The sequence below is a fragment of the Oncorhynchus nerka genome, linkage group LG8 (genome assembly GCF_034236695.1).
Source record: "Oncorhynchus nerka isolate Pitt River linkage group LG8, Oner_Uvic_2.0, whole genome shotgun sequence".
Taxonomy (NCBI): domain Eukaryota; kingdom Metazoa; phylum Chordata; class Actinopteri; order Salmoniformes; family Salmonidae; genus Oncorhynchus; species Oncorhynchus nerka.
Genome location: NC_088403.1, coordinates 50,265,497 through 50,292,432, shown reverse-complemented (window position 1 = coordinate 50,292,432; position 26,936 = coordinate 50,265,497). Strand labels below are relative to the sequence as shown.

Genomic DNA, 26,936 nt, shown 5'->3' with positions numbered 1-26,936 from the left:
GGAATAGACGGCGCAGGTGGTTTTGTACAATTTGACTTGAGTTTGAAGTAGGTGTGTGAATGATTAGCTTCTTTTTCCCCTCTAATGGCGATTGTAGTCTGATCAAAGACAATAAACCATCCTTTTTTCCCAGCAAACTACACCATGTGTATGTATTGATAGACCGCTGTACTAGTAGACCCCCAACCTATGGAAAGGCACCATGCTTAAATTAATGTTCTACTAAGTTTATTTGATTCGAGGTCAACCGTCCAGTTCTCTGCTGCCAATGACTGGAATGAATTGTCAAAAATCACTGAAGCTGGAGACTTATCTCCCTCACTAACTTGAAGCGTCAGCTGTCAGAGCAGCTTACCGATCGCTGCAGCTTTACACAGCCCATCTGTAAATGGCCCATCCAACTACCTACCTCATCCCCATATTTGTTTTTGTTTTTCTGCTCGCACACCCTCATCGCAAACCACCTACTCCGTCTATTCCTCTCATGGACAAATTATTATTCTGCAGTACTTATCAATAGGATGCTGTGGAACAGAATTACACAGTAAAAAACAAAGTGATGACCCTTACCCTCATAATCACAGATAAACATCAACTTAGTGACAATACATTTACATTTAAGTAATTTAGCAGACGCTCTTATCCAGAGCGACTTACAAATTGGTGCTTTCACCTTATGACATCCAGTGGAACAGCCAGTGGAACAATAGTGCATCTAGGTCTTTTAAGGGGGGGGGGGGGGTGAGATGGATTACTTTATCCTATCCTAGGTATTCCTTAAAGAGGTGGGGTTTCAGGTGTCTCCGGAAGGTGGTGATTGACTCCGCTGTCCTGGCGTCGTGAGGGAGTTTGTTCCACCATTGGGGGGCCAGAGCAGCGAACAGTTTTGACTGGGCTGAGCGGGAACTGTACTTCCTCAGTGGTAGGGAGGCGAGCAGGCCAGAGGTGGATGAACGCAGTGCCCTTGTTTGGGTGTAGGGCCTGATCAGAGCCTGGAGGTACTGAGGTGCCGTTCCCCTCACAGCTCCGTAGGCAAGCACCATGGTCTTGTAGCGGATGCAAGCTTCAACTGGGAGCCAGTGGAGAGAGCGGAGGAGCGGGGTGACGTGAGAGAACTTGGGAAGGTTGAACACCAGACGGGCTGCGGCGTTCTGGATGAGTTGTAGGGGTTGAATGGCACAGGCAGGGAGCCCAGCCAACAGCGAGTTGCAGTAATCCAGACGGGAGATGACAAGTGCCTGGATTAGGACCTGCGCCGCTTCCTGTGTGAGGCAGGGTCATACTCTGCGGATGTTGTAGAGCATGAACCTACAGGAACGGGCCACCGCCTTGATGTTATTTGAGAACGACAGGGTGTTGTCCAGGATCACGCCAAGGTTCTTAGCGCTCTGGGACGAGGACACAATGGAGTTGTCAACCGTGATGGCGAGATCATGGAACGGGCAGTCCTTCCCCGGGAGGAAGAGCAGCTCCGTCTTGCCGAGGTTCAGCTTGAGGTGATGATCCGTCATCCACACTGATATGTCTGCCAGACATGCAGAGATGCGATTCGCCACCTGGTTGTCAGAAGGGGGAAAGGAGAAGATTAATTGTGTGTCGTCTGCATAGCAATGATAGGAGAGACCATGTGAGGTTATGACAGAGCCAAGTGACTTGGTGTATAGCGAGAATAGGAGAGGGCCTAGAACAGAGCCCTGGGGGACACCAGTGGTGAGAGCACGTGGTGAGGAGACGGATTCTCGCCACGCCACCTGGTAGGAGCGACCTGTCAGGTAGGACGCAATCCAAGCGTGGGCCGCGCCGGAGATGCCCAACTCGGAGAGGGTGGAGAGGAGGATCTGATGGTTCACAGTATCGAAGGCAGCCGATAGGTCTAGAAGGATGAGAGCAGAGGAGAGAGAGTTAGCTTTAGCAGTGCGGAGCGCCTCCGTGATACAGAGAAGAGCAGTCTCAGTTGAATGACTAGTCTTGAATCCTGACTGATTTGGATCAAGAAGGTCATTCTGAGAGAGATAGCGGGAGAGCTGGCCAAGGACGGCACGTTCAAGAGTTTTGGAGAGAAAAGAAAGAAGGGATACTGGTCTGTAGTTGTTGACATCGGAGGGATCGAGTGTAGGTTTTTTCAGAAGGGGTGCAACTCTCGCTCTCTTGAAGACGGGAGGGACGTAGCCAGCGGTCAGGGATGAGTTGATGAGCGAGGTGAGGTAAGGGAGAAGGTCACCGGAGATGGTCTGGAGAAGAGAGGAGGGGATAGGGTCAAGCGGGCAGGTTGTTGGGCGGCCGGCCGTCACAAGACGCGAGATGTCATCTGGAGAGAGAGGGGAGAAAGAGGTCAGAGCACAGGGTAGGGCAGTGTGAGCAGAACCAGCGGTGTCGTTTGACTTAGCAAACGAGGATCGGATGTCGTCGACCTTCTTTTCAAAATGGTTGACGAAGTCATCTGCAGAGAGGGAGGAGGGGGGGAGGGGAGGAGGATTCAAGAGGGAGGAGAAGGTGGCAAAGAGCTTCCTAGGGTGAGAGGCAGATGCTTGGAATTTAGAGTGGTAGAAAGTGGCTTTAGCAGCAGAGACAGAGGAGGAAAATGTAGAGAGGAGGGAGTGAAAGGATGCCAGGTCCGCAGGGAGGCGAGTTTTCCTCCATTTCCGCTCGGCTGCCCGGAGCCCTGTTCTGTGAGCTCGCAATGAGTCGTCGAGCCACGGAGCGGGAGGGGAGGACCGAGCCGGCCTGGAGGATAGGGGACATAGAGAGTCAAAGGATGCAGAAAGGGAGGAGAGGAGGGTTGAGGAGGCAGAATCAGGAGATAGGTTGGAGAAGGTTTGAGCAGAGGGAAGAGATGATAGGATGGAAGAGGAGAGAGTAGCGGGGGAGAGAGAGCGAAGGTTGGGACGGCGCGATACCATCCGAGTAGGGGCAGTGTGGGAAGTGTTGGATGAGAGCGAGAGGGAAAAGGATACAAGGTAGTGGTCGGAGACTTGGAGGGGAGTTGTAATGAGGTTAGTGGAGGAACAGCATCTAGTAAAGATGAGGTCGAGCGTATTGCCTGCCTTGTGAGTAGGGGGGGAAGGTGAGAGGGTGAGGTCAAAAGAGGAGAGGAGGGGAAAGAAGGAGGCAGAGAGGAATGAGTCAAAGGTAGACGTGGGGAGGTTAAAGTCGCCCAGAACTATGAGAGGTGAGCCGTCCTCAGGAAAGGAGCTTATCAAGGCATCAAGCTCATTGATGAACTCTCCGAGGGAACCTGGAGGGCGATAAATGATAAGGATGTTAAGCTTGAAAGGGCTGGTAACTGTGACAGCATGGAATTCAAAGGAGGCGATAGACAGATGGGTAAGGGGAGAAAGAGAGAATGACCACTTGGGAGAGATGAGGATCCCGGTGCCACCACCCCGCTGACCAGAAGCTCTCGGGGTGTGCGAGAGCACGTGGGCGGACGAAGAGAGAGCAGTAGGAGTAGCGGTGTTGTCTGTGGTGATCCATGTTTCCGTCAGAGCCAAGAAGTCGAGGGACTGGAGGGAGGCATAGGCTGAGATGAACTCTGCCTTGTTGGCCGCAGATCGGCAGTTCCAGAGGCTACCGGAGACCTGGAACTCCACGTGGGTCGTGCGCGCTGGGACCACCAGATTAGGTGGCCGCGGCCATGCGGTGTGGAGCGTTTGTATGGTCTGTGCAGAGAGGAGAGAACAGGGATAGACAGACACATAGTTGACAGGCTAGAGAAGAGGCTACGCTAATGCAGAGGAGATTGAATGACAAGTGGACTACACGTCTCGAATGTTCAGAAAGTTAAGCTTACGTAGGAAGAATCTAATTGACTAAAATGATTAAAATGATACAGTACTGCTGAGGTAGGCTAGCTGCGTTGTTGACACTACCCTAATCAAGTCGTTCCGTTGAGTGTGAAGTTTCTACAATGCTGCTTTTCGGGGCAAGCTGGCTAGCTAGCAGTGTTGGTTACGTTACGTTGCGTTAGGAGAACGACAATAGCTGGCTAGCTAACCTAGAAAATCGCTCTAGACTACACAATTATCTTTGAAACAAAGACGGCTATGTAGCTAGCTATGTAGCTAGCTACGATCAAACAAATCACACCGTTGGGACTGTAATGAAATGAAATGAAAATATGATACTACCTGTGGAGCGAAGCGGAATGCGACCGGAATGCGAAAGTTCTATTCAGTAGACGTTGGCTGGCTATTGGCTAGCTAGGAGTGTCTCCTACGTTAAGGACGACAAAATAGCTGGCTAGCTAACCTCGGTAAATTAAGATAATCACTCTAAGACTACACACTCTAACTACACAATTATCTTGGATACGAAGACAGCAAAGACAACTATGTAGCTAGCTAACACTACACTAATCAAGTCGTTCAGTTGAGTGTGATAGTTACTACAGTGCTACGGTAGACGGTGAACGTGTTGGGCAGATAGGAGACGACGAAATACGATAATTACGCAATTATCTTTGATACAACGACGACTATGTAGCTAGCTAAGAAGAAATTGCTAAGATTAGACAAATCAGACCGTTGTACTATAATGAAATGTAATGAAATGTAATGAAAAAGTTATACAACCTGCAGACCGAAGCGCGGATGCGACCGGCTCGCTCCAACCCGGAAGGTTGATGACGTTGGATCAATTGTCGTGCTATTATTTGCGCCTGGAGCACAACAGGAGTTGAAATAAACAGTGAAAATGCAACTTATAGGGCTCAAAACAAGGACCTTCATATCATTGTGCTCATTGACCTTTACTCTTAGAAGAATCAAAATACTGAAACAAAACATGATTCTGGACAAAGAAAACAATATAATTGATATTTTAAGGGTCTTGTAGTTGGAAGAGAAGCTTCAAACCCATCAAACCATACTAGCAGTTTTTATATTATATTACAAGACAAAATGAGGACAGCAAGACAAACTAAATAGCCAAATTACAATTTGGGAATAACTCTGTCAGAGTTACTTAAACATTGCCAACAAATCTAACTCCTAAGGCTAAGCTTAAACAAAAACCCATATTAGGATGTTCTCAGCCCACGTGGCCAGCATGGAGATCCCAGTTTCTCAGTGATTTAAGGGCAAACATTTCATTGCAGATTAGGGGCTCTATCCAGTACTGGTATGGGACTGAGGGGTAGGGAATAGGGTGTAGTGGGACGGGAGTAGGAATAGAGAATGTGATCGTATGATGCAGAGGATAAGGCATAGGGGTCAAACTTATTGTCAATCCATGTTTCAATAACCTGTAATCCTGTACCAATAAACCTGGTCAAGGGAAATTAAATAATGACTTCATATTGAAGACTGTCAGATTGAGGTTCAATAGGCCAAGTACTACTGATTCTTCAGCTTTGGGCATCTGAAGAATAAAGAAAGGCTGAGAGGATGAAAGTGAAGGGGAGTGAAGATGCCCTTAGACACAGTCAGGTTTACATTCCCCCTTGTGGTTAAGGTTATGTATCATAGGAGTAGGACTGATTCCAGATCTCTAGCGTCTACCCCAGAGCAGGTGAAAGTAATGGAAAAGTTGAGGGGTCCTAGGTTAAAGGTAGGAGGTGACTTCCTATAGTTGGTTAGCAGTCAGTGGAGATATTGGCAGAGAGGTCCTGGATGCGCCGGGCGCTGCAGCCCTTACACAGGATGCTACCGTCGAAGGGGTAACAGACTCGCCCCTTAACCTCAGACGACAGGCGCAGACCACACTCCTGGAGGGGACAGAGAAAACACAGTCAATCCAGGAACACTGGATTAGGTTCAACTGGGGGGCTGTGTACATTTGATGTGATAGCCTGCCAACTGTAAACATGATTCAACTTGAGTGACCTGTTTAACTCACACACACACGTGACCGCTCACCTCACACACATAGCAGTTGACGTGGAAGCTGCGGTCCAGTGCCACTATACAGACCGCCGCATCCTGGCCCAGCTCAGGCATGATGGCCTGGCCACACACTGAGCAGCGAGGGGAAAACTTCCTGTGTGGGACAGGAAACACCAGCGTCAACACTAACAGAGCTCAGAGGGTGGAAAACAACAATCAGGTATAATAATCTGTCCAATAGACTCATGTCTAGAACTTGTAAACTCAAAGCGTAATTCAAAGTTGAATTGATCAAGTCTCCCGTTGATCAGTTCATCTCTGAATTACACTTCACGAGTTTAAGTTTTAGACATGGGTCTACTGGATTACATCTGATTGTTAACTAGAACACTAGCACGATTGCATGCCTGAAGTATAGTCAGTGGCCTCCCGAGTAGCGCAGAGGTCTAAGGCATAGCTTTAGGCATCACTACAGACCCGGGTTGGAAACCCGTGACGCGGCACACAATTGGCCCAGTGTCGTCCAGGTTTTTTATTTAACCAGGTAGGCCAGTTGAGAACATGTTCTCATTTACAACTGCGACCTGAACAAGATAAAGGAAAGGAGTGAGGCAAAAGCAACTGAGTTGCACATGGGGTAAACAAACATAGTCAATAACGCAATATAAAAATCTGTATAATGTGTGCGCAAATGAAGTAAGGAGGTAAGCCAATAAATAACCCATAGTGGCGAAGTAATTACAATTTACACTGGAGTGATTGATGTGCAGATGAGGGTGTGCGAGCAGAAAAACAAAAACAAATATGGGGATGAGGTAGGTAGTTGGATGGGCCATTTACAGATGGGCTGTGTAAAGCTGCAGCGATCGGTAAGCTGCTCTGACAGCTGACGCTTCAAGTTAGTGAGGGAGATAAGTCTCCAGCTTCAGTGATTTTTGACAATTCATTCCAGTTATTGGCAGCAGAGAACTGGACGGAAAGGCAGCCAAAGGAAGTGTTGGCTTTAGGGATAACCAGTGCAATAATCCTGCTGGAGCTCGTGCTACAGGTGGGTGTTGGTATGGTGACCAGTGAGCTGAGATAAAGCTGGGCTTTACCTAGCCAAGACTTATAGATGACCTGGAGCCAGTGGATTTGGCGACGAATATGAAGCGAGGGTTAGCCAACGAATGCATACAGATCGCAGTGGTGGCTAGTACACTGCTCAAAAATATAAAGGGAACACTTAAACAACACAATGTAACTCCAAGTCAATCACACTTCTGTGAAATCAAACTGTCCACTTAGGAAGCAACACTGATTGACAATAAATTTCACATGCTGCTGTGCAAATGGAATAGACAACAGGTGGAAATGATAGGCAATTAGCAAGATACCCCCAATAAAGGAGTGGTTCTGCAGGTGGTGACCACAGACCACTTCTCAGTTCCTATGCTTCCTGGCTGATGTTTTGGTCACTTTTGAATGCTGGCGGTGCTTTCACTCTAGTGGTAGCATGAGACGGAGTCTACAACCCACACAAGTGGCTCAGGTAGTGCAGCTCATCCAGGATGGCACATCAATGCGAGATGTGGCAAGAAGGTTTGCTGTGTCTGTCAGCGTAGTGTCCAGAGCATGGAGGCACTACCAGGAGACAGGCCAGTACATCACGAGAGGTGGAGGAGGCCGTAGGAAGGCAACAACCCAGCAGCAGGACCGCTACCTCTGGCTTTGTGCAAGGAGGAGCAGGAGGAGCACTGCCAGAGCCCTGCAAAATGACCTCCAGCAGGCCACAAATGTGCATGTGTCTGCTCAAACGGTCAGAAACAGACTCCATGAGGGCCCGACGGCCACAGGTGGGGGTTGTGCTTACAGCCCAACACCGTGCAGGACGTTTGGCATTTGCCAGAGAACACCAGGATTGGCAAATTCGCCACTGGCGCCCTGTGCTCTTCACAGATGAAAGCAGGTTCACACTGAGCACGTGAGAGACGTGACAGTCTGGAGACGCCGTGGAGAACGTTCTGCTGCCTGCAACATCCCCCAGCATGACCGGTTTGGCGGTGGGTCAGTCATTGTGTGGGGTGGCATTTCTTTGGGGGGCCGCACAGCCCTCCATGTGCTCGCCAGAAGTAGCCTGACTGCCATTAGGTACCGAGATGAGATCGTCAGACCCCTTGTGAGACCATATGCTGGTGGAAGGGATTGATGCTATGGACTGGCCCGCCCGTTTCCCAGACCTGAATCTAATTGAGCACATCTGGGACATCATGTCTCGCTCCATCCACCAACGCCACGTTGCACCACAGAGCCCCATTTTGACTTGTTTTAAGGACATTACATCAAAGTTGGATCAGCCTGTAGTGTGGTTTTCAACTTTAATTTTGAGTGTGATTCTAAATCCAGACCTCCATGGGATGATAAATTTGATTTCCATTGATAATTTGTGTGATTTTGTTGTCAGCACATTCAACTATGTAAAGAAAAAAGTATTTAATAAGAATATTTCATTCATTCAGATCTAGGTTGTGTTATTTTAGTGTTCCCTATTTTTTGAGCAGTGTATATGGGGCTTTGGCGACAAAATGGATGGCACTGTGATAGACTGCATCCAATTTGCTGAGCAGGTTGTTGGAGACTTTTGTAAATGACGTTGCCGAAGTCAAGGATCGGTAGAATAGTCAGTTTTGCGAGAGTATGTTTGGCAGCATGAGTGAAGGAAAATAGGAAGTCGATTCTAGATTGGAGATGATTAATATGAGCCTGGAAGGAGAGTTTACAGTCTAGCCCGACACCTAGGTATTTATAGTTGTCCACATATTCTAAGTCAGAACCGTCCAGAGTAGTGATGCTAGTCGGGCGAGTAGCTATCGGTTGAAGAGCATGCACTTAGTTTTACTTGCATTAAAGAGCAGTTGGATGCCACGGAAGGAGTGTTGTATGGCGTTGAAGCTTGTTTGGAGGTTTGTTTACACAGTGTCCAAAGAAGGGCCAGATGTATACAGAATGGTGTCGTCTGCGTAGAGGTGGATCTAAGAATCACCAGCAGCAAGAGTGACATCATACACCGAGAAGAGTCGGCCCGAGAAATGAACCCTGTGGCACCCCCATAGAGACTCAAATAAAAGAAAGCCGCACACTCTTGGAGCTCAGATGCAAAAATGTAATACCAACGTTTCGACAGCCAAGCTGTCTTCATCAGGGTATAATCACAAACACTGCGGGATGACTCGTTTATATAGTGTCAAAAGACATAGGTGTCTGTAATCATGGCCAGGAGTGGCCTAATATCATTGGTTAATAATCAAATATTAAAATGTCATGCAAAGAACAGCATACAAACAAATGGATAGCATACGATCATAGATTAATTTGACTATACAAGTTTACACACAATTACAATGGCAAAGTCACAATAATCACAAGAATGGCTTCAGATCAAAGTCTACGTTGAGACCGAAGGGCGCAAGGGTCTTTAAATTAAAGATCCAGCCAGCCTCTCGTTTTAACAATGAATTATCAAGGTCACCCCCTCTCCTAGGGAGGGTGACATGTTCGATGCCAATATAACGCAGAGACGAAATCGAGTGGCCTGCCTCCAAGAAGTGTGCCGCAACTGGATAAGTAAAGTTTTTACACCTAATGGTGCTACGATGCTCTGAAATACGTACTTTTAATTCGCGCTTTGTTTTACCTACATCATTTTTACCACAAGGACAAGTTATAAGATAAATAACTGCCTTAGTGGAGCACGTAATAACACCTTTTATTGGGATCGATTTCCCCGTTTGTGGGTGTTTGAAGGATCTACATTTATAAGTGCCATTGCATTGAGCACAGCCATTACATTTGTAATTTCCATCCAGTAGGGGCGCAAATAGACGTTGTTCGGGAATATTTTGGGGTGGTAAATCAGAGTTTACCAATTGGTCTCTGAGATTTCTGCCCCGCGAGAATACGACCAAGGGAAGGTCCGAAAACACATTACCGAGACTATGATCGGATTTTAGGATGTGCCAATGTTTGTGAACAATTCCCTTAATTTGTTCAGAGCACTTTGAATAGCGGGTAGTTAAAACGCAAGAATGCGTCTTTTTTGCGAGATTGACCTTGAAAAAGGTCATCTCTCGTTTTGTTTTGAATTTTCTCAATGGCAATATTAATCTGATCATTCTTGTAGCCCCTCTCCTTGAACTTTCTTTGCGTCTCAGCCATATTTCTGTCGAAATCGGACTGTTTTTTACAAATTCTTTTGATTCGACAGAATTGGCTGTAGGGCAAACTATTTTTTAAGGGAAGTGGGTGACAACTATCAGCCCTCAACAAACTGTTACGATCAGTAGGTTTCCTGTAAAGATCAGTGTATAGAACATTATCTTCACACAAGATCAGAAGATCAAGAAAACTGATTCGACGTGTATCAGATTGCATAGTAAATCTCAGATGCTCAGAACAGGAGTTAAGAAAAGCATGGAACGCCTGGAGCTGTTTTGCATCACCCCTCCATAGAACAAAAATATCACCAATATACCGTTTCCAAATAATGATGTGAGGCAAGAAAACATTTTTGAGAGGATTGAAAATAGACTGTTTCTCCTTGTAACCCACATACAAATTAGCATAGTTAGGAGCCATGCGGGATCCCATAGCAGTACCTTTTGTCTGAATAAAGAAATAATTTAGAAACATGAAGTAGTTATGGGTGAGTACTATTTCAGCCAATGTTACAATGCATGTGCACTGGAAGGTAGTTCATTAGGGTCACGTTGCAGAAGAAAATGTTCCATAGCTTCAATACCGCCCTCGTGTGGAATATTAGTGTATAATGACTCAACATCAAAAGTAACTAACAAGGTATTCTCAGGGAGAGGTTCAAGAGATTCAATGATAGAGATCATACTGCTGGTGTCCTTTACTAAGGAGGGTAGCTGTTCTGCGAGTGGTCTAATAAAAAAGTCAACCAAAGTAGATAGAGGGGCCGTTACTGCATCAATGCCCGCTACAATAGGGCGCCCTGGAGGTTGTGTAACATTCTTGTGTAATTTCGGCAAAGTATAGAAAGTGGCAATTTTAGGGTGTTGAATTTTATTGAAATGGATAACACGATTAAGGACAAACGCACAGCTCTACAAACAAACAAAACGAGAGATGACCTTTTTCAAGGTCAGTCTCGCAAAAAGACGCATTCTTGCGTTTTAAACTACCCGCTATTCAAAGTGCTCTGAACAAATTAAGGGAATTGTTCACAAACATTGGCACATCCTAAAATCCGATCATAGTCTCGGTAATGTGTTTTCGGACCTTCCCTTGGTCGTATTCTCGCGGGGCAGAAATCTCAAAGACCAATTGGTAAACTCTGATTTACCACCCCAAGATATTCCTGAACAACGTCTATTTGCGCCCCTACTGGATGGAAATTACAAATGTAATGGCTGTGCTCAATGCAATGGCACTTATAAATGTAGATCCTTCAAACACCCACAAACAGGGAAATCGATCCCAATAAAAGGTGTTATTACGTGCTCCACTAAGGCAGTTATTTATCTTGTAACTTGTCCTTGTGGTAAAAATTATGTAGGTAAAACAAAGCGCGAATTAAAAGTACGTATTTCAGAGCATCGTAGCACCATTAGGTGTAAAAACCTTTACTTATCCAGTTGCGGCACACTTCTTGGAGGCAGGCCCCTCGATTTCGTCTCTGCGTTATATTGGCATCGAACATGTCACCCTCCCTAGGAGAGGGGGTGACCTTGATAATTTATTGTTAAAACGAGAGGCTGCCTGGATCTTTATTTAAAGACCCTTGCGCCCTTCGGTCTCAACGTAGACTTTGATCTGAAGCCATTCTTGTGATTATTGTGACTTTGCCATTGTAATTGTGTGTAAACTTGTATAGTCAAATTAATCTATGATCGTATGCTATCCATTTCTTTGTATGCTGTTCTTTGTATGACATTTTAATATTTGATTATTAACCAATGATATTAGGCCACTCTTGGCCATGATTACAGACACCTGTGTCTTTTGACACTATATAAACGAGTCATCCCGCAGTGTTTGTGATTATACCCTGATGAAGACAGCTTGGCTGTCGAAACGTTGGCATTACATTTTTGCATCTGAGCTCCAAGAGTGTGCGGCTTTCTTTTATTTTATTTTCAAGTTTCTACTCCGCTAGCCAGCACCTCGTCTTAATAGGTGTGCGTTTCTTTTTCTTCTAGACCCCCATAGAGACTAACAGAGGTACGGACAACAGGCCCTCCGATTTGACACACTGAACTCTGAGAAGTAGTTGGTAAACCAAGCGAGGCAGTCATTAGAGGAACCAAGGCTGTTGAGTCTGCCGATAAGAATGCTGTGATTGACAGATTCGAAAGCGTAGCCAGGTCGATGAAGACGGCTGCACAGTACTGTCTTTTATCGATGGTGGTTATGATATTGTTTAGTACCTTGCGCTTGGCTGAGGTGCACCCATGACCAGCTCGGATACCGGATTGCATAGCAGAGAATGTCCAGTGGGATTCGAAATGGTCGGTGATCTGTTGGTTCACTTGGCTTCCGAAGACTACAGAAAGGTAGGGCAGGATGGATATAGGTCTGTAGCAGTTTGGGTCTAGTGTCTCCCCCATTGAAGAGGGGGATGACCATGGCCACTTCCCAATCTTTAGGAAACTCAGACGATACCAAAGACGTTGAACAGACTAGTAATAGGGGTTGCAACAATGGCAGCGGATAATTTTAGGAAAAGAGGGTCCAGATTGTCTTGCCCAGCTGATTTGTAGGGGTCCAGATTTTTCAGGTCTTCAGAACATCAGCTGTATGGATTTTTTGTGAAGGAGAAGCAGGAGGGGGCTTGGGCTGATGCAGAGCTGTTGGTCAGGGTTGGGCTAGCGAGGTGGAAAGCATGGCCAGCCATAGAGATATGCTTATTTAAATGATCATTTATCGTGGATTTATCGGTGGCGACAGTGTTTCCTAGCCTCAGTGAAGTGGGCAGGTGGGAGGTGCTCTTATTCGCCATAGACTGGTGTCCCAAGACTCGACTCCCTAAATTTTATCAGCATATCGATTGCGCAACCAGGGGTGGTAAAACCCTGGATCATTGTTACTCTAACTTCCGCGACGCATATAAGGCCCTGCCCCGCCCCCCTTTCGGAAAAGCTGACCACGACTCCATTTTGTTGATCCCTGCCTACAGATAGAAACTTAAACAAGAGGCTCCCACGCTGAGGTCTGTCCAACGCTGGTCAGACCAAGATGACTCCACACTCCAAGACTGCTTCCATCACGTGGACTGGGACATGTTTCGTATTGCGTCAGATAACAATATTGACGAATACGCTGATTCGGTGTGCGAGTTCATTAGAACTTGCGTTGAAGATGTCGTTCCCATAGCAACGATAAAAACATTCCCTAACCAGAAACCGTGGATTGATGGCAGCATTCGCGTGAAACTGAAAGCGCGAACCACTGCTTTTAATCAGGGCAAGGTGTCTGGTAACATGACCGAATACAAACAGTGCAGCTATTCCCTCCGCAAGGCTATCAAACAAGCTAAGCGTCAGTACAGAGACAAAGTAGAATCTCAATTCAACGGCTCAGACACAAGAGGCATGTGCCAGGGTCTACAGTCAATCACGGACTACAAGAAGAAACCCAGCCCAGTCACGGACCAGGATGTCTTGCTCCCAGGCAGACTAAATAACTTTTTGCCCGCTTTGAGGACAATACAGTGCCACTGACACGGCCTGCAACGAAAACATGCGGTCTCTCCTTCACTGCAGCCGAGGTGAGTAAGACATTTAAACGTGTTAACCCTCGCAAGGCTGCAGGCCCAGACGGCATCCCCAGCCGCGCCCTCAGAGCATACGCAGACCAGCTGGCCGGTGTGTTTACGGACATATTCAATCAATCCCTATACCAGTCTGCTGTTCCCACATGCTTCAAGAGGGCCACCATTGTTCCTGTTCCCAAGAAAGCTAAGGTAACTGAGCTAAACGACTACCGCCCCGTAGCACTCACTTCCGTCATCATGAAGTGCTTTGAGAGACTAGTCAAGGACCATATCACCTCCACCCTACCTGACACCCTAGACCCACTCCAATTTGCTTACCGCCCAAATAGGTCCACAGACGATGCAATCTCAACCACACTGCACACTGCCCTAACCCATCTGGACAAGAGGAATACCTATGTGAGAATGCTGTTCATCGACTACAGCTCGGCATTCAACACCATAGTACCCTCCAAGCTCGTCATCAAGCTCGAGACCCTGGGTCTCGACCCCGCCCTGTGCAACTGGGTACTGGACTTCCTGACGGGCCGCCCCCAGGTGGTGAGGGTAGGCAACAACATCTCCTCCCCGCTGATCCTCAACACGGGGCCCCACAAGGGTGCGTTCTGAGCCCTCTCCTGTACTCCCTGTTCACCCACGACTGCGTGGCCACGCACGCCTCCAACTCAATCATCAAGTTTGCGGACGACACAACAGTGGTAGGCTTGATTACCAACAACGACGAGACGGCCTACAGGGAGGAGGTGAGGGCCCTCGGAGTGTGGTGTCAGGAAAATAACCTCACACTCAACGTCAACAAAACTAAGGAGATGATTGTGGACTTCAGGAAACAGCAGAGGGAACACCCCCCTATCCACATCGATGGAACAGTAGTGGAGAGGGTAGCAAGTTTTAAGTTCCTCGTCATACACATCACAGACAAACTGAATTGGTCCACTCACACAGACAGCGCCGTGAAGAAGGCGCAGCAGCGCCTCTTCAACCTCAGGAGGCTGAAGAAATTCGGCTTGTCACCAAAAGCACTCACAAACTTCTACAGATGCACAATCGAGAGCATCCTGGCGGGCTGTATCATCGCCTGGTACGGCAACTGCTCCGCCCTCAACCGTAAGGCTCTCCAGTGGGTAGTGAGGTCTGCACAACGCATCACCTGGGGCAAACTACCTGCCCTCCAGGACACCTACACCACCCGATGTTACAGGAAGGCCATAAAGATCATCAAGGACATCAACCACCCGAGCCACTGCCTGTTCACCCCGCTATCATCCAGAAGGCGAGGACAGTACAGGTGCATCAAAGCTGGGACCGAGAGACTGAAAAACAGCTTCTATCTCAAGGCCATCAGACTGTTAAACAGCCACCACTAACATTGAGTGGCTGCTGCCAACACACTGACATTGACACTGACCCAACTCCAGCCACTTTAATAATGGGAATTGATGGGAAATTATGTAAATATATCACTAGCCACTTTAAACAATGCTACCTTATATAATGTTACTTACCCTACATTATTCATCTCATATGCATACGTATATACTGTACTCTATATCATCGACTGCATCCTTATGTAATACATGTATCACTAGCCACTTTAACTATGCCACTTTGTTTACATACTCATCTCATATGTATATACTGTACTCGATACCATCTACTGTATCTTGCCTATGCTGCTCTGTACCATCACTCACTCATATATCCTTATGTACATATTCTTTATCCCCTTACACTGTGTATAAGACTGTAGTTTAGGAATTGTTAGTTAGATTACTTGTTGGTTATTACTGCATTGTCGGAACTAGAAGCACAATCATTTCGCTACACTCGCACTAACATCTGCTAACCATGTGTATGTGACAAATAAAATTTGATTTGATTTGGGAGTGTTTGACAGTGATGAGGGGTGGTCATTTGACCGCGGACCCATGGCAGTGATTGCTGAGATCCTGGTTGAAAACAGCAGAGCTGTATTTAGAGGCCAAGTTGATCATGATGATATCTATGAGGGTGCCCATGTTTACGGTTGTATCTGGTAGGTTCCTTGATCATTTGTGTGAGATTGAGGGCATCTATCTTAGATTGTAGGACAGACAGGGTGTTAAGCATATCCCAGTTTAGGTCACCTAGCAGTACGTACTCTGACGATGGATGGGGGGGTCAATCATTTCACATATGGTGCCCAAGCACAGCTTAGAGCTGAGGAGGAGGGGGGGTCTCTAACAAGCGGCAACAGTGTGGGACTTATTTCTGAAGAGGTGGAGCGGCAGCGTAGCTTAGTGGTTAGAGCGTTGGACTAGTATCCGAAAGGTTGCAAGATCGAATCCCCGAGCTGACAAGGTTCAAATCTCTCCTTCTGCCCCTGAACAAGGCAGTTAACCCACTGTTCCAATCATTGAAAATAAGAATTTGTTCTTAACTGACTTGACTAGCTAAAAAGGTAAAAATAAATACGTGTTAAAGTAGAAGCTGTTTGGGCATAGACCTGGATAGAATGACAGAACTCTGCAATTCCGCCCCCTTTAGCAGTTCTATCTTGACGATAATTGGGGATGGAAATTTCAGAAGTTTTGGTGGCCTTCCTATGCTAGGATTCAGACAAGGCTAGGACATCAGGGTTAGAGGAGTGTGCTAAAGCAGTGAATAAAGCAAATTTAGGGAGGAGGCTTTGATGAAAAACATGAATTAACCCGAATTACCCCATGGTTTTTAAGGTTACAGAAGTCAACAAATGAGCATCTGGGGACACGCAGGGCCTGGGTTAACCTCTACTTCACCAGAGGAACAGAGGAGGAATAGGATGAGGGTATGGCTAAAGGCTATTTGAACTGGTCGTCTGGTGCTTTGGGAACAGAATTAAAAGGAGCAGATTTCTGGGTGTGGTAGGATAGAGTCAGGGCATAGTGTACAGGCAAGGGTATGTTAGGGTGCGAGTACAGTGGAGGTAAACATAGGCATTGAGTGAAGATGAGGTTGCAGGCGCCAGTTAAGCTAGGTGCGGTCTCCACATGTGTGGGGGATGGGACAAAAGGGCTATCTGACATGTTGAGAGGGAATAGGGGCTCCGCAGTAAAGGGCTAGGCATCCCGCTAGCAGGAAAACTTCAGGTGAAACTGAAGGGCGTGCAATTCAAAAGATAATCAGAATTACGGATATTAAACATTTAGGTACAGTGGGGCAAAAAAGTATTTAGTCAGACACCAATTGTGCAAGTTCTCCCACTTAAAAAGATGAGAGGCCTGTAATTTTCATCATAGGTACACTTCAACTATGACAGACAAAATGAGAAAAAAATATCGATGGTGCAGCTGTAGAACATTGAGGATCTGAGGACCGATGCCAAATCTGTTCAGTCTCTTGAGAGGGAATAGGACTTGTCGTGCCCTCTTCATGACTGTGTGTTTGGACCATGACAGTTCGTTGGTGATGTGGATACCAAGGAACTTGAAGCTCTCAACCTTGTTCCACTAAAGCCTGTGGATAAGAATGAAGACGTGCTCAGTCCTCCTTTTCCTGTAGTCCACAATAATCTTTGTTTTGATCACATTGAGGGAGAGGTTGTTGTCCTTGCACCACAGGGTCAGGTCTCTGACATCCTCCTTATAGGCTGTCTCATCGTTGTCGGTGATCAGGCCTACCACTGTCATTGGCAAACTTGGATTTGGAGACGTGCCTGGCCATGCAGTCATGAGTGAACAGGGAGTACAGGACAGGACTGAGCACGCACACCTGAGGGCCCCTAGTGTTGTGGACCAGCGTGGCGGATGGAGTGTTCCCTACCCTTACCACCTGGGGGTGGCCCGTCAAAGTTCAGGATCTAGTTGCAGAGGGAGGTATTTAGTCCCAGGGTCCTTATCTTGGTGTTGAGCTATGAGGGCACTATGGTGTTGAACGCTGAGCTGTAATCAATGAACAGCATTCTCACATAGGTGTTCCTTTTGTTCTGGTGGGAAAGGGCAGTATTGAGTACAATAGGGATTGCATCATCTGTGGATCTGTTGGTGCGGTATGCAAATTAGGAGTGGGTCTAGGGTATCTGGGATAATTGTGTTGATGTGAGCCATAACCAGCCTTTCAAAGCATGTCAAGGCTACAGATGTGAGCGCTATGGTCAGTAGTCATTTAGGTAGGTTACCTTAGTGTTCTTGGGAACAGGGTATATGGTGATCTGCTTGAAACATGTTGGTATTACACACTGACAAAGACCTTTTGAAAATGTCAGTGAGGACACTTGCCAGTTGGTCAGCGCATGCTCGGAGCACACATCCTGGTAAGCAGTCTGACCCTGCAGCCTTGTGAATATTGACTTGTTTAAAGGTCTTACTCACATCAGCTACGGAGAACGTAATCAACATTGTCCAGAACAGCTGGTGCTCTCATGAATGTTTCAGTGTTACTTGCCTCGAAGCAATCCTAGAAGTAATTTAGCTCATCTGGTAGGTTTGTGACAGGTTGTCCTGTATAATAATACTGAATAGGTACAGCGGTCTATCAAAAGACGTACACATGGTGTAGTTTGCTGAAAAAAGGATGGTTTATTGTATTGATCACATACTACAATTGGCATTAGGGATGAAAAATAGCTAATCATTCACACACTTCAAACTCAAATCAAATTGTGCAAACCACCTGCTCTGTCTATTCCTCGGCATGGACAAATACAATTATGCTGCAGTACTTTTTAATAGGATGCTGTGGAACACAAAACAATTACACAGTGATGAACCTGAGCCTCAATATCACAGATAAACATAGACTTGGTGACAATAGCAGTACAACAGGAGTTGAAATAAATAAAGTGGAAAATTCAACTCACAGGGCTCAAAACAAGGACCTTCATATCATTGTGCTCATTGACCTATACGCTGAGAAGAATCAAATACTGAAACAAAACATTATTCTGGACAATGTAAACTAACAGCATGAATCAAACTCAAGGCTAAGCTTAAACAAAAACCCGTAATGAACACAAGAGGATATACTCAGCCCACGTGGCCAGTATGCAGAACCCGGTTTCTCAGTAAGACAATGGCAAGCATACTTCATTGTGCCTTATTCATCTTCATTGTAAAGTATCAAATCAACCCAAATGTTAAACAAGGAAAAATATCTAAAAAGCGCATTCACATTTTAAAAGAGGGGGTTTGGACTGGTATAAAAGTAACATTCCCTAAAATGCAATACCAATTATCATTATACAAATCACTGTCCTGTGGAATAAAATATTGATGTTCTGTTCTGACATGTGGTGCAAGATATTATAAGACAACCTACATACTGTTAACATCCAATGAGAGGAAAGCATTGACATGACTCAACCCGTTCTTTTCCCAATCTTTCCTTCAGTCTACTTTCTAAAAACTCTCACTGCACCACACTGACTACACCCACTTGGTCTCCATATGTGTTCCATTATCTGGACTGGTCAGTTACCTCACAGCCAGGAAGACTTTGTATTCCTCAATATCACCTAATTTTCCTACTTATCATCCTCCACATCCACAATATCTATCAGTAATTTTCCATAGAGCTCCTTCCATGTCCCACCTTTGTTGGGCAGGATAGTGTGTGTGAAACACGCATGATCGTGTGTGTGAGAGTGTGAAACACGCATGATCGTGTGTGTGAGAGTGTGAAACACGCATGACCGTGTGGGTGAGAGTGTGAAACACGCAGGATCGTGAGTGTGTGTGAGAGTGTGAAACACGCAGGATCGTGTGTGTGTGAGAGTGTGAAACACGCAGGATCGTGTGTGTGTGAGAGTGTGAAACACGCAGGATCGTGTGTGTGTGAGAGTGTGAAACACGCAGGATCGTGTGTGTGTGAGAGTGTGAAACACGCAGGATCGTGTGTGTGTGAGAGTGTGAAACACGCAGGATCGTGTGGGTGAGAAGCAGTGGAGCAGCCCCTGCTGCCTGCAGGTCAGGGGCTCTATACAGTACTGGTATGGGACTGAGGGGAAGGAGGTGGAGTGGAAAGGGAGTAGGGGTAGAGGATAGTGTAAAGCAGAAGATAAGGAAAATGGGTTGAACTTACATCCATCCACGTTTCAATACCCTGTACCTATAAACCTTATGAAGTCATCATTTAATTTTACTTGACATTGAAGACTGTCAGGTTGAGGTTCAATAGTAGGCCTATTACTAATTCCTAAGCTTTGGGCATCTGAAGAATAACGAACAACTATGAGGATGAAGTTGCCCTTCGAGACTGATTTCAAGTCAGGTTAACATTTCCTCCTTGTGGTTAAGGTTATGTATCAGAGGGGGTAGAACTGATCCCAGATCTGTTCCTTAGGGCAACTTTTACCCCAGAGCAGGTGGAAGTAATGGAAGGGTTGACGGGTCATCGATTAAAGGTAAGAAGTGATTTTCCATAGTTGGTTAGCGGTCAGTGGAGATGTTGGTGGAGGGGTTCTGAATGTGCTGGGTGCTGCAGCCCTTACACAGGATGTGACCGTCCAGGGGGTAACAGCCTCGCTCCTCACCCTCAGAGGACAGGAGCAGACCACACTCCTGGAGGAGACATATCACACAGGGTCAATCCAGGAACACTGGATTAGGTTCAATTGAAGGGGCTGTGAACATTTAACATGGCCTGCCAAACTGTAAAAATCATTCAACTTGAGTGACCGTTTTACTAACACAATGACCTCTCACCTCACACACATAGCAGTTGACGTGGAAGTTGCGGCCCAGCGCCACTATAATGACCGTCTCCTCCTGGCCCGGCTCGGGGATGATGACCTGGCCACACACTGAGCAGCGAGGGGCAAACTTCCTGTGTGGGACAGGAAGCAGGAAGTACAGCGTCAACGCTAACATTAGAGCTCAGAGGGTGGAAAACTAACAATCAGATATAATAATCTGTCCAATAGACGCATGTCTAAACTTAAACTCGTAAAGGGTAATTCAGAAATGATTTGATCAATGGGAGACTTGATCAATTAATCTTTGAATTATGCTTTGAGTTCAGGTTTTAGACATGAGTTGATTGTATGCCTAAAGTACAGTCAGTGGCCTCCCGAGTGGTGCAGAAGTGTAAGGCACTGCTTGCGATGTCACTACAGCCCCGGGTTCGAGATCTGTGAGGCGCACAATTGGCACAGCGTCATCTGGGTTAGGGTAGGGTTTTGCATGCCGGGATGTCTTTATCCCATCGCGCTCTAGCGATGGGATAAGGATGTGCCAGGCCGGCAGCATATACGCAGACACCCTCGCCAGTTCTACAGAGTTTCATCCGACACATTGGTGCGGCTTGCTTCAGGGTTATGTGAGCAGTGTGTCAAGAAGCTGTGCGGCTTGGCGGGGTTGTGATTTCCCTCTCCCGAGTCCGTACGGGAGTTGCAGCGATGGGACAAAACTGCCAATTGGATATCATGAAATTTGGTTTAAAAAATAAGTACAGTCAGTATCTGGCGCTGAGTATGTGTTTCCAATCCATGTTTCTGACCTGTGGAAGTCGTCAAGGCAGTGGATCTGGGAGGTGGCGTCCACGGTGAAGGGCACGCCGTCCAGGCAGCAGCCACACACAACACAGTTGAAGCAGCGCGGGTGGTAGGCATTGCCCATGGCCCGTAGGATACGGTCCAGGATGGGCTTGGAGCACAGAAAGCAGCGCTCTAGGATACTCTGAGGTGGAGGGAGAGGAGCAGCACACGTTCAAATAGAATAATGTGCGAGTGAGAGAATCCAATAGATACGGAGAAAGAACGAAAAAGAGCAACTGATGAATTGAGAGACTACTGCTAAAAATGAATGCAGAACGAGAGCGGGAGAAGAGACTTCTCAATACATAAAGAGGGCAGTCAGTGACAGCCACTCACAATGTAACAGCTCTTGCAGTAGCTCTGCTTGTCCAGGTCGTAGAACGGTTGCCCCCGGAAAGGGGCGTGGCAGGTGGCACAAGTGAAACACTCTACGTGGAACACCTGCTCCATGGCGATACAGCCGCTAACGTCATCAAGGACGTTGTCACCGCAACGTGCACAGCTACCTGGTAGTATTGAAAGGGGAGAAGAGATGAGGAAAATGGGAGCGACATATTGTGGAATTGAAATTAACTGTGTCGTCCAAGGGGAAGTTAAGATGTGTTGACTGGACTGTTATTGACAAAGGACATACAATTTTATTAGAAAGAGGAACGTACCAAGGTATTCCTCTGTAGGGGGATGATTCATGTCATACACCAACTTCTTTGTGAGCCCATCCAACTCCTCTTGTCTCAGAGCTGCTCTCCCCTGCTGGACAAATAAATGAACATTTCCCAGGAAATATAAAAAATAACGTTCAGCATTTAGATTTTAGATCAGTGAAACCAAAAGACTGGAGATACAAGTATTCAAAAAGGACCATAGTTTATCTTAGAGAAACCACAAACAGTAGTAGATGTTTGAACTCCACAGACTCACCTTACTGGGCTGATAGGCGGAGCTTGGTGCCGAGCCTGACCCTGATTGGTGAGTCTCTGGGCCTCTTTTGGGAGTAGGACTCTGCGATGCTCTCACTGCAGACCCGGCGGCACTCGCCTTGTAGCTCCCCTCATAGTGCAGTTGCTGGGCTTGGGATGCGAGATTCTGGGGCGAGTTCCGCAGCGTGTGCTGGCGGTGTGTGGGAGGGGTGTAACCCTGCTCGGCTTGCCTACCAGTCTGGGAGTAGGTGACAGGCTGGGCTGTTTTGACCTGGACATTGAGCCTCGGGACAGTAGGGGTGGAGGCGGTAGTGTAGGAGGCAGGGACATGCTGGGGGTAGGGTTTGGAGACCTGGGCGTCAGTGTCGTCTGGCTGGGGGAAGTACTGGAGACCCTGGTGGGGATCACTGGGGTTTGGGGGTGCAGGATGGCTGGTGGAATGAGGAGGGAAACCCATTGACGGCCCTCCCTGAGATTGGGCACCTGGCTGGGCTGAGGGGTTGTAGCGGTCCCCCGAGATGCGTTTGTTGTAAGGCACATTGTCATACAGCTGCAAAAGAAAGGAAAGGGACCATAAATATATATTTTTAAATCCATTCCTTACAGTGTAACTAACAACCGAGGCCTAAATATCCAGAGGAACCAGTGATACTGTTTTCATAGCTGTCTGAAAGTGTAAACAGTCTTATGCTTCTGTATTAAGTCTCGAAGGTATCCTTTATTCCTCACAGTCCCATGTAGTCATGTAGCCTACCTGTGTGCTGCTTAGTGAATAGCTGTCCAGATCAGCCAGCATGCAGGTGAGCGAGTCAATCTCTCCCTCAATGTTCGAATAGTTTCCAATCGGCTTCTCAGGGTGTGCAAGGTGCTTTAAAAAAAATTGAGCAGGATCACATAATATAGATGGGCGCCTTTATCCAAAAAAAAGTCAACAGAAGGAGATGGATAGGTAGAGCAAATGTAGAAACGTGCAAATGTGTTTGTCCCAATACATTTGAATATTGGATATTATGAGCAATTTCCGGTTTCATAACAATATTACATTACTACAAATCTTTGCTTAGAAACTACACTAAACACCACAGAAAATTGGACCAATAATCAGTGGGAATTCCAGGCTACAGAAGCAATTACAACCTACCATCAGCTGGTAGCGGTCCATATGAGGGTTCAATGATTGGTCTTCTTCAAGCCCTTGGGTAGGTGGTTGGTAGTAGTCATTAGATTTAGGGTGAAACCCTGGGTCCTCTTGGTGGTGGTGCTGCATGGGCCCAGCTGTAGAACACATACAAAACAGTGCACTTTACATTTACAAACAAGACTTAATAACCACAGGGTACACACTTAACATTAATCACAACAAACATTTATTTACATCAAGATGTTTATTTAAGTCAAGTACTAATCACCAAAGGTGTTGATGTACTCAGTAGTGTGTCAGGTCCAACGCTGTACTCCAAGGCTTGAGCTACAGAATAACGGACTTCTGATTTTCACAATAGTCCATCACAAGTTCATAATAGCAAGGTTTCACACAAGACAAGCCCAGTGTACTGTAAGGCCCACCACCATGTTCTTACCTGTGGGACCGGTAGCCAAGTACCTAGTGGCCATTCCGCCTCCTCCTCTGTTCTGATCATGGACCACATACTTGGACCGGGTGTCCGAGGAGACCTTCTTGGGCGGCTGTCTGTACACGGCTGGTCCAGAGTCGGACATCTGGGGGACGGGTCTCTCCGGGCTACCCGGAGTCTTCGGCGATGGCCGGGTAGGACCAGACATGTCAGGGTTCTGAAAAAAAGGTTGTCGTGATTAAACTGTTACAATTTAAAACTATAAAAAACACTTACATGTTGGTATTAATCAGGTTCTTGTAAAAATAAAAATGCTGCACGGTCCTATTTTGGAAAGAAGATTGGTCACTGCCACACCAACATACTTGCTGTTTGGATATTTACATCACAGGTAAGCACGGTAAACCCAGAGAGGCTTCAACCTGGATTTCCTATGTCAACTCACAAACCTTTTTTTAACAATAGGTTTGGGAAGATATCACCATTCCCAACCATAAGGGAATTCCATTATACAGAGACACCAGAGGGGTATACTACAAAGAAGGATCAATGAGTTAGCCAGCTAACTTGCCTAAATATTCAGAAAGAACTGTGTGCTTTGGAAAGAAACTTAAAAATGGACATGCCCTGATTCACAGTTTCCTTTTGTGTATTTGTTTTTGCCCTAGCAATACACATCTGATACAAATAATCAAAGCTTGATGAGTTGGTTATTTGAGTCAGCTGTGTAGTGCTAGGGCAAAAGCCAAAACATTCACCTGGGGGCGGGGCATGACCATGTTTGGGAAACCCTGGTCTAAATGACTCAACAAGAAACATCTAAGTTTAAGGTCCTTGATTGTAATGAACCAGAAAATGAATAGTTATTTCTGGTTGTTTATCAAAGTTAGCTGGCTAACTCATTGATCCAGCTATGTAGTTTAAAATCAAACTTTTTATTTGTCACGTGACAAATACAAGTGTAGACCTTGAAGTGAAATGCATACTTACAAGCCCATAACCAACAATGCTTTAAGAAAAAGTTAAATAATTAACAAATAATTCAACAGCAGCATTAAATAACAAGCAAGGCTGTAAACAGGTAGTACCGGTACAGAGTCAATGTGGAGGCTATATACAGGGGGTACCGGTACAGAGTCAATGTGGAGGCTATATACAGGGGGTACCGGTACAGAGTCAATGTGGAGGCTATATACAGGGGGTACCGGTACAGAGTCAATGTGGAGACTATATACAGGGGGTACCGGTACAGAGTCAATGTGGAGGCTATATACAGGGGGTACCGGTACAGAGTCAATGTGGAGGCTATATACAGGGGGTACCGGTACAGAGTCAATGTGGAGGCTATATACAGGGAGCACCGGTACAGAGTCAATGTGGAGGCTATATACAGGGGGTACCGGTACAGAGTCAATGTGGAGGCTCTATACAGGGGGTACCGGTACAGAGTCAATGTGGAGGCTGTATACAGGGGGTACCGGTACAGAGTCAATGTGGAGGCTGTATACAGGGGGTACCGGTACAGAGTCAATGTGGAGGCTATATACAGGGGGTACCGGTACAGAGTCAATGTGGAGGCTATATACAGGGGGTACCTGGTACAGAGTCAATGTGGAGGCTATATACAGGGGGAACCGGTACAGAGTCAATGTGGAGGCTATATACAGGGGGTACCGGTACAGAGTCAATGTGGAGGCTATATACAGGGGGTACCGGTACAGAGTCAATGTGGAGGCTATATACAGGGGGTACCGGTACAGAGTCAATGTGGAGGCTATATACAGGGGGTACCGGTACAGAGTCAATGTGGAGGCTATATACAGGGGTACCGGTACAGAGTCAATGTGGAGGCTATATACAGGGGGAACCGGTACAGAGTCAATGTGGAGGCTATATACAGGGGGTACCGGTACAGAGTCAATGTGGAGGCTATATACAGGGGGTACCGGTACAGAGTCAATGTGGAGGCTATATACAGGGGGTACCGGTACAGAGTCAATGTGGAGGCTATATACAGGGGGTACCGGTACAGAGTCAATGTGGAGGCTATATACAGCTATATACAGGGGGTACCGGTACAGAGTCAATGTGGAGGCTATATACAGGGGGTACCGGTACAGAGTCAATGTGGAGGCTGTATACAGGGGGTACCGGTACAGAGTCAATGTGGAGGCTGTATACAGGGGTACCGGTACAGAGTCAATGTGGAGGCTATATACAGGGGGTACCGGTACAGAGTCAATGTGGAGGCTATATACAGGGGTACCGGTACAGAGTCAATGTGGAGGCTATATACAGGGGGTACCGGTACAGAGTCAATGTGGAGGCTGTATACAGGGGGTACCGGTACAGAGTCAATGTGGAGGCTGTATACAGGGGGTACCGGTACAGAGTCAATGTGGAGGCTATATACAGGGGTACCGGTACAGAGTCAATGTGGAGGCTATATACAGGGGGTACCTGGTACAGAGTCAATGTGGAGGCTATATACAGGGGGAACCGGTACAGAGTCAATGTGGAGGCTATATACAGGGGGTACCGGTACAGAGTCAATGTGGAGGCTATATACAGGGGGTACCGGTACAGAGTCAATGTGGAGGCTATATACAGGGGGTACCGGTACAGAGTCAATGTGGAGGCTATATACAGGGGGTACCGGTACAGAGTCAATGTGGAGGCTATATACAGGGGGTACCGGTACAGAGTCAATGTGGAGGCTATATACAGGGGGAACCGGTACAGAGTCAATGTGGAGGCTATATACAGGGGGTACCGGTACAGAGTCAATGTGGAGGCTATATACAGGGGGGTACCGGTACAGAGTCAATGTGGAGGCTATATACAGGGGGTACCGGTACAGAGTCAATGTGGAGGCTATATACAGGGGGTACCGGTACAGAGTCAATGTGGAGGTTATATACAGGGGGTACCGGTACAGAGTCAATGTGGAGGCTGTAAACAGGTAGTACCGGTACAGAGTCAATGTGGAGGCTGTAAACAGGTAGTACCGGTACAGAGTCAATGTGCGGGGGGGCACTGGTAAGTTAAGGTAATTTGTACATGTAGAGTTAAAGTGACTATGCATAGATTATAAACAGAGAGTAGCAGCAGCGTAAAAGAGGAGTCTGGGTAGCCCTTTGATTAGCTGTTCAGGAGTCTTATAGCTTGGGGATAGAAGCTGTTAAGCCTTTTGGACATCGACTTGGCGCTCTGGTACCGCTTGCCGTGCAGTAGCAGAGAGAAGTCTATGACTATGGTGGCTGGATTCTGACAATTTTTAGGGAATTCCTCTGACACCACCTGTTATAGAGGTCCTGGATGGCAGGAAGCTTGGCCCCAGTGATGTACTGGGCCGTC

At 46.7% G+C, this 26,936-nt stretch overlaps 1 protein-coding gene and 1 pseudogene across 5 annotated transcripts; one reads left to right on the top strand and one right to left on the bottom strand.

The window, feature by feature from the left end:
* The window catches only part of LOC135572951 (somatostatin-1-like), a 38,570-nt pseudogene that overhangs the window by 1,024 nt on the left and 10,610 nt on the right, over nt 1-26,936 (top strand).
* Nucleotides 18,109-24,254, bottom strand: LOC115133543 (thyroid receptor-interacting protein 6-like). 5 transcript variants are annotated; one of them, XM_029666842.2, is made up of 10 exons: nt 24,151-24,254; nt 23,586-23,796; nt 23,147-23,280; nt 22,760-22,873; nt 22,007-22,555; nt 21,745-21,838; nt 21,422-21,591; nt 21,049-21,227; nt 20,256-20,376; nt 18,109-20,111 (listed from the first exon to the last, which is right to left on the bottom strand). In XM_029666842.2, exons 2-10 carry the CDS (start codon nt 23,785-23,787, stop codon nt 19,980-19,982), a joined length of 1,695 nt encoding a protein of 564 aa, XP_029522702.1. In that variant the 5' UTR covers nt 23,788-23,796; nt 24,151-24,254; the 3' UTR covers nt 18,109-19,979. The 5 variants fall into 5 exon arrangements, with proteins under 5 accessions (XP_029522702.1, XP_029522705.1, XP_029522704.1 ...); XM_029666845.2 differs by having other exon boundaries at nt 21,745-21,835; XM_029666844.2 differs by having other exon boundaries at nt 24,029-24,244.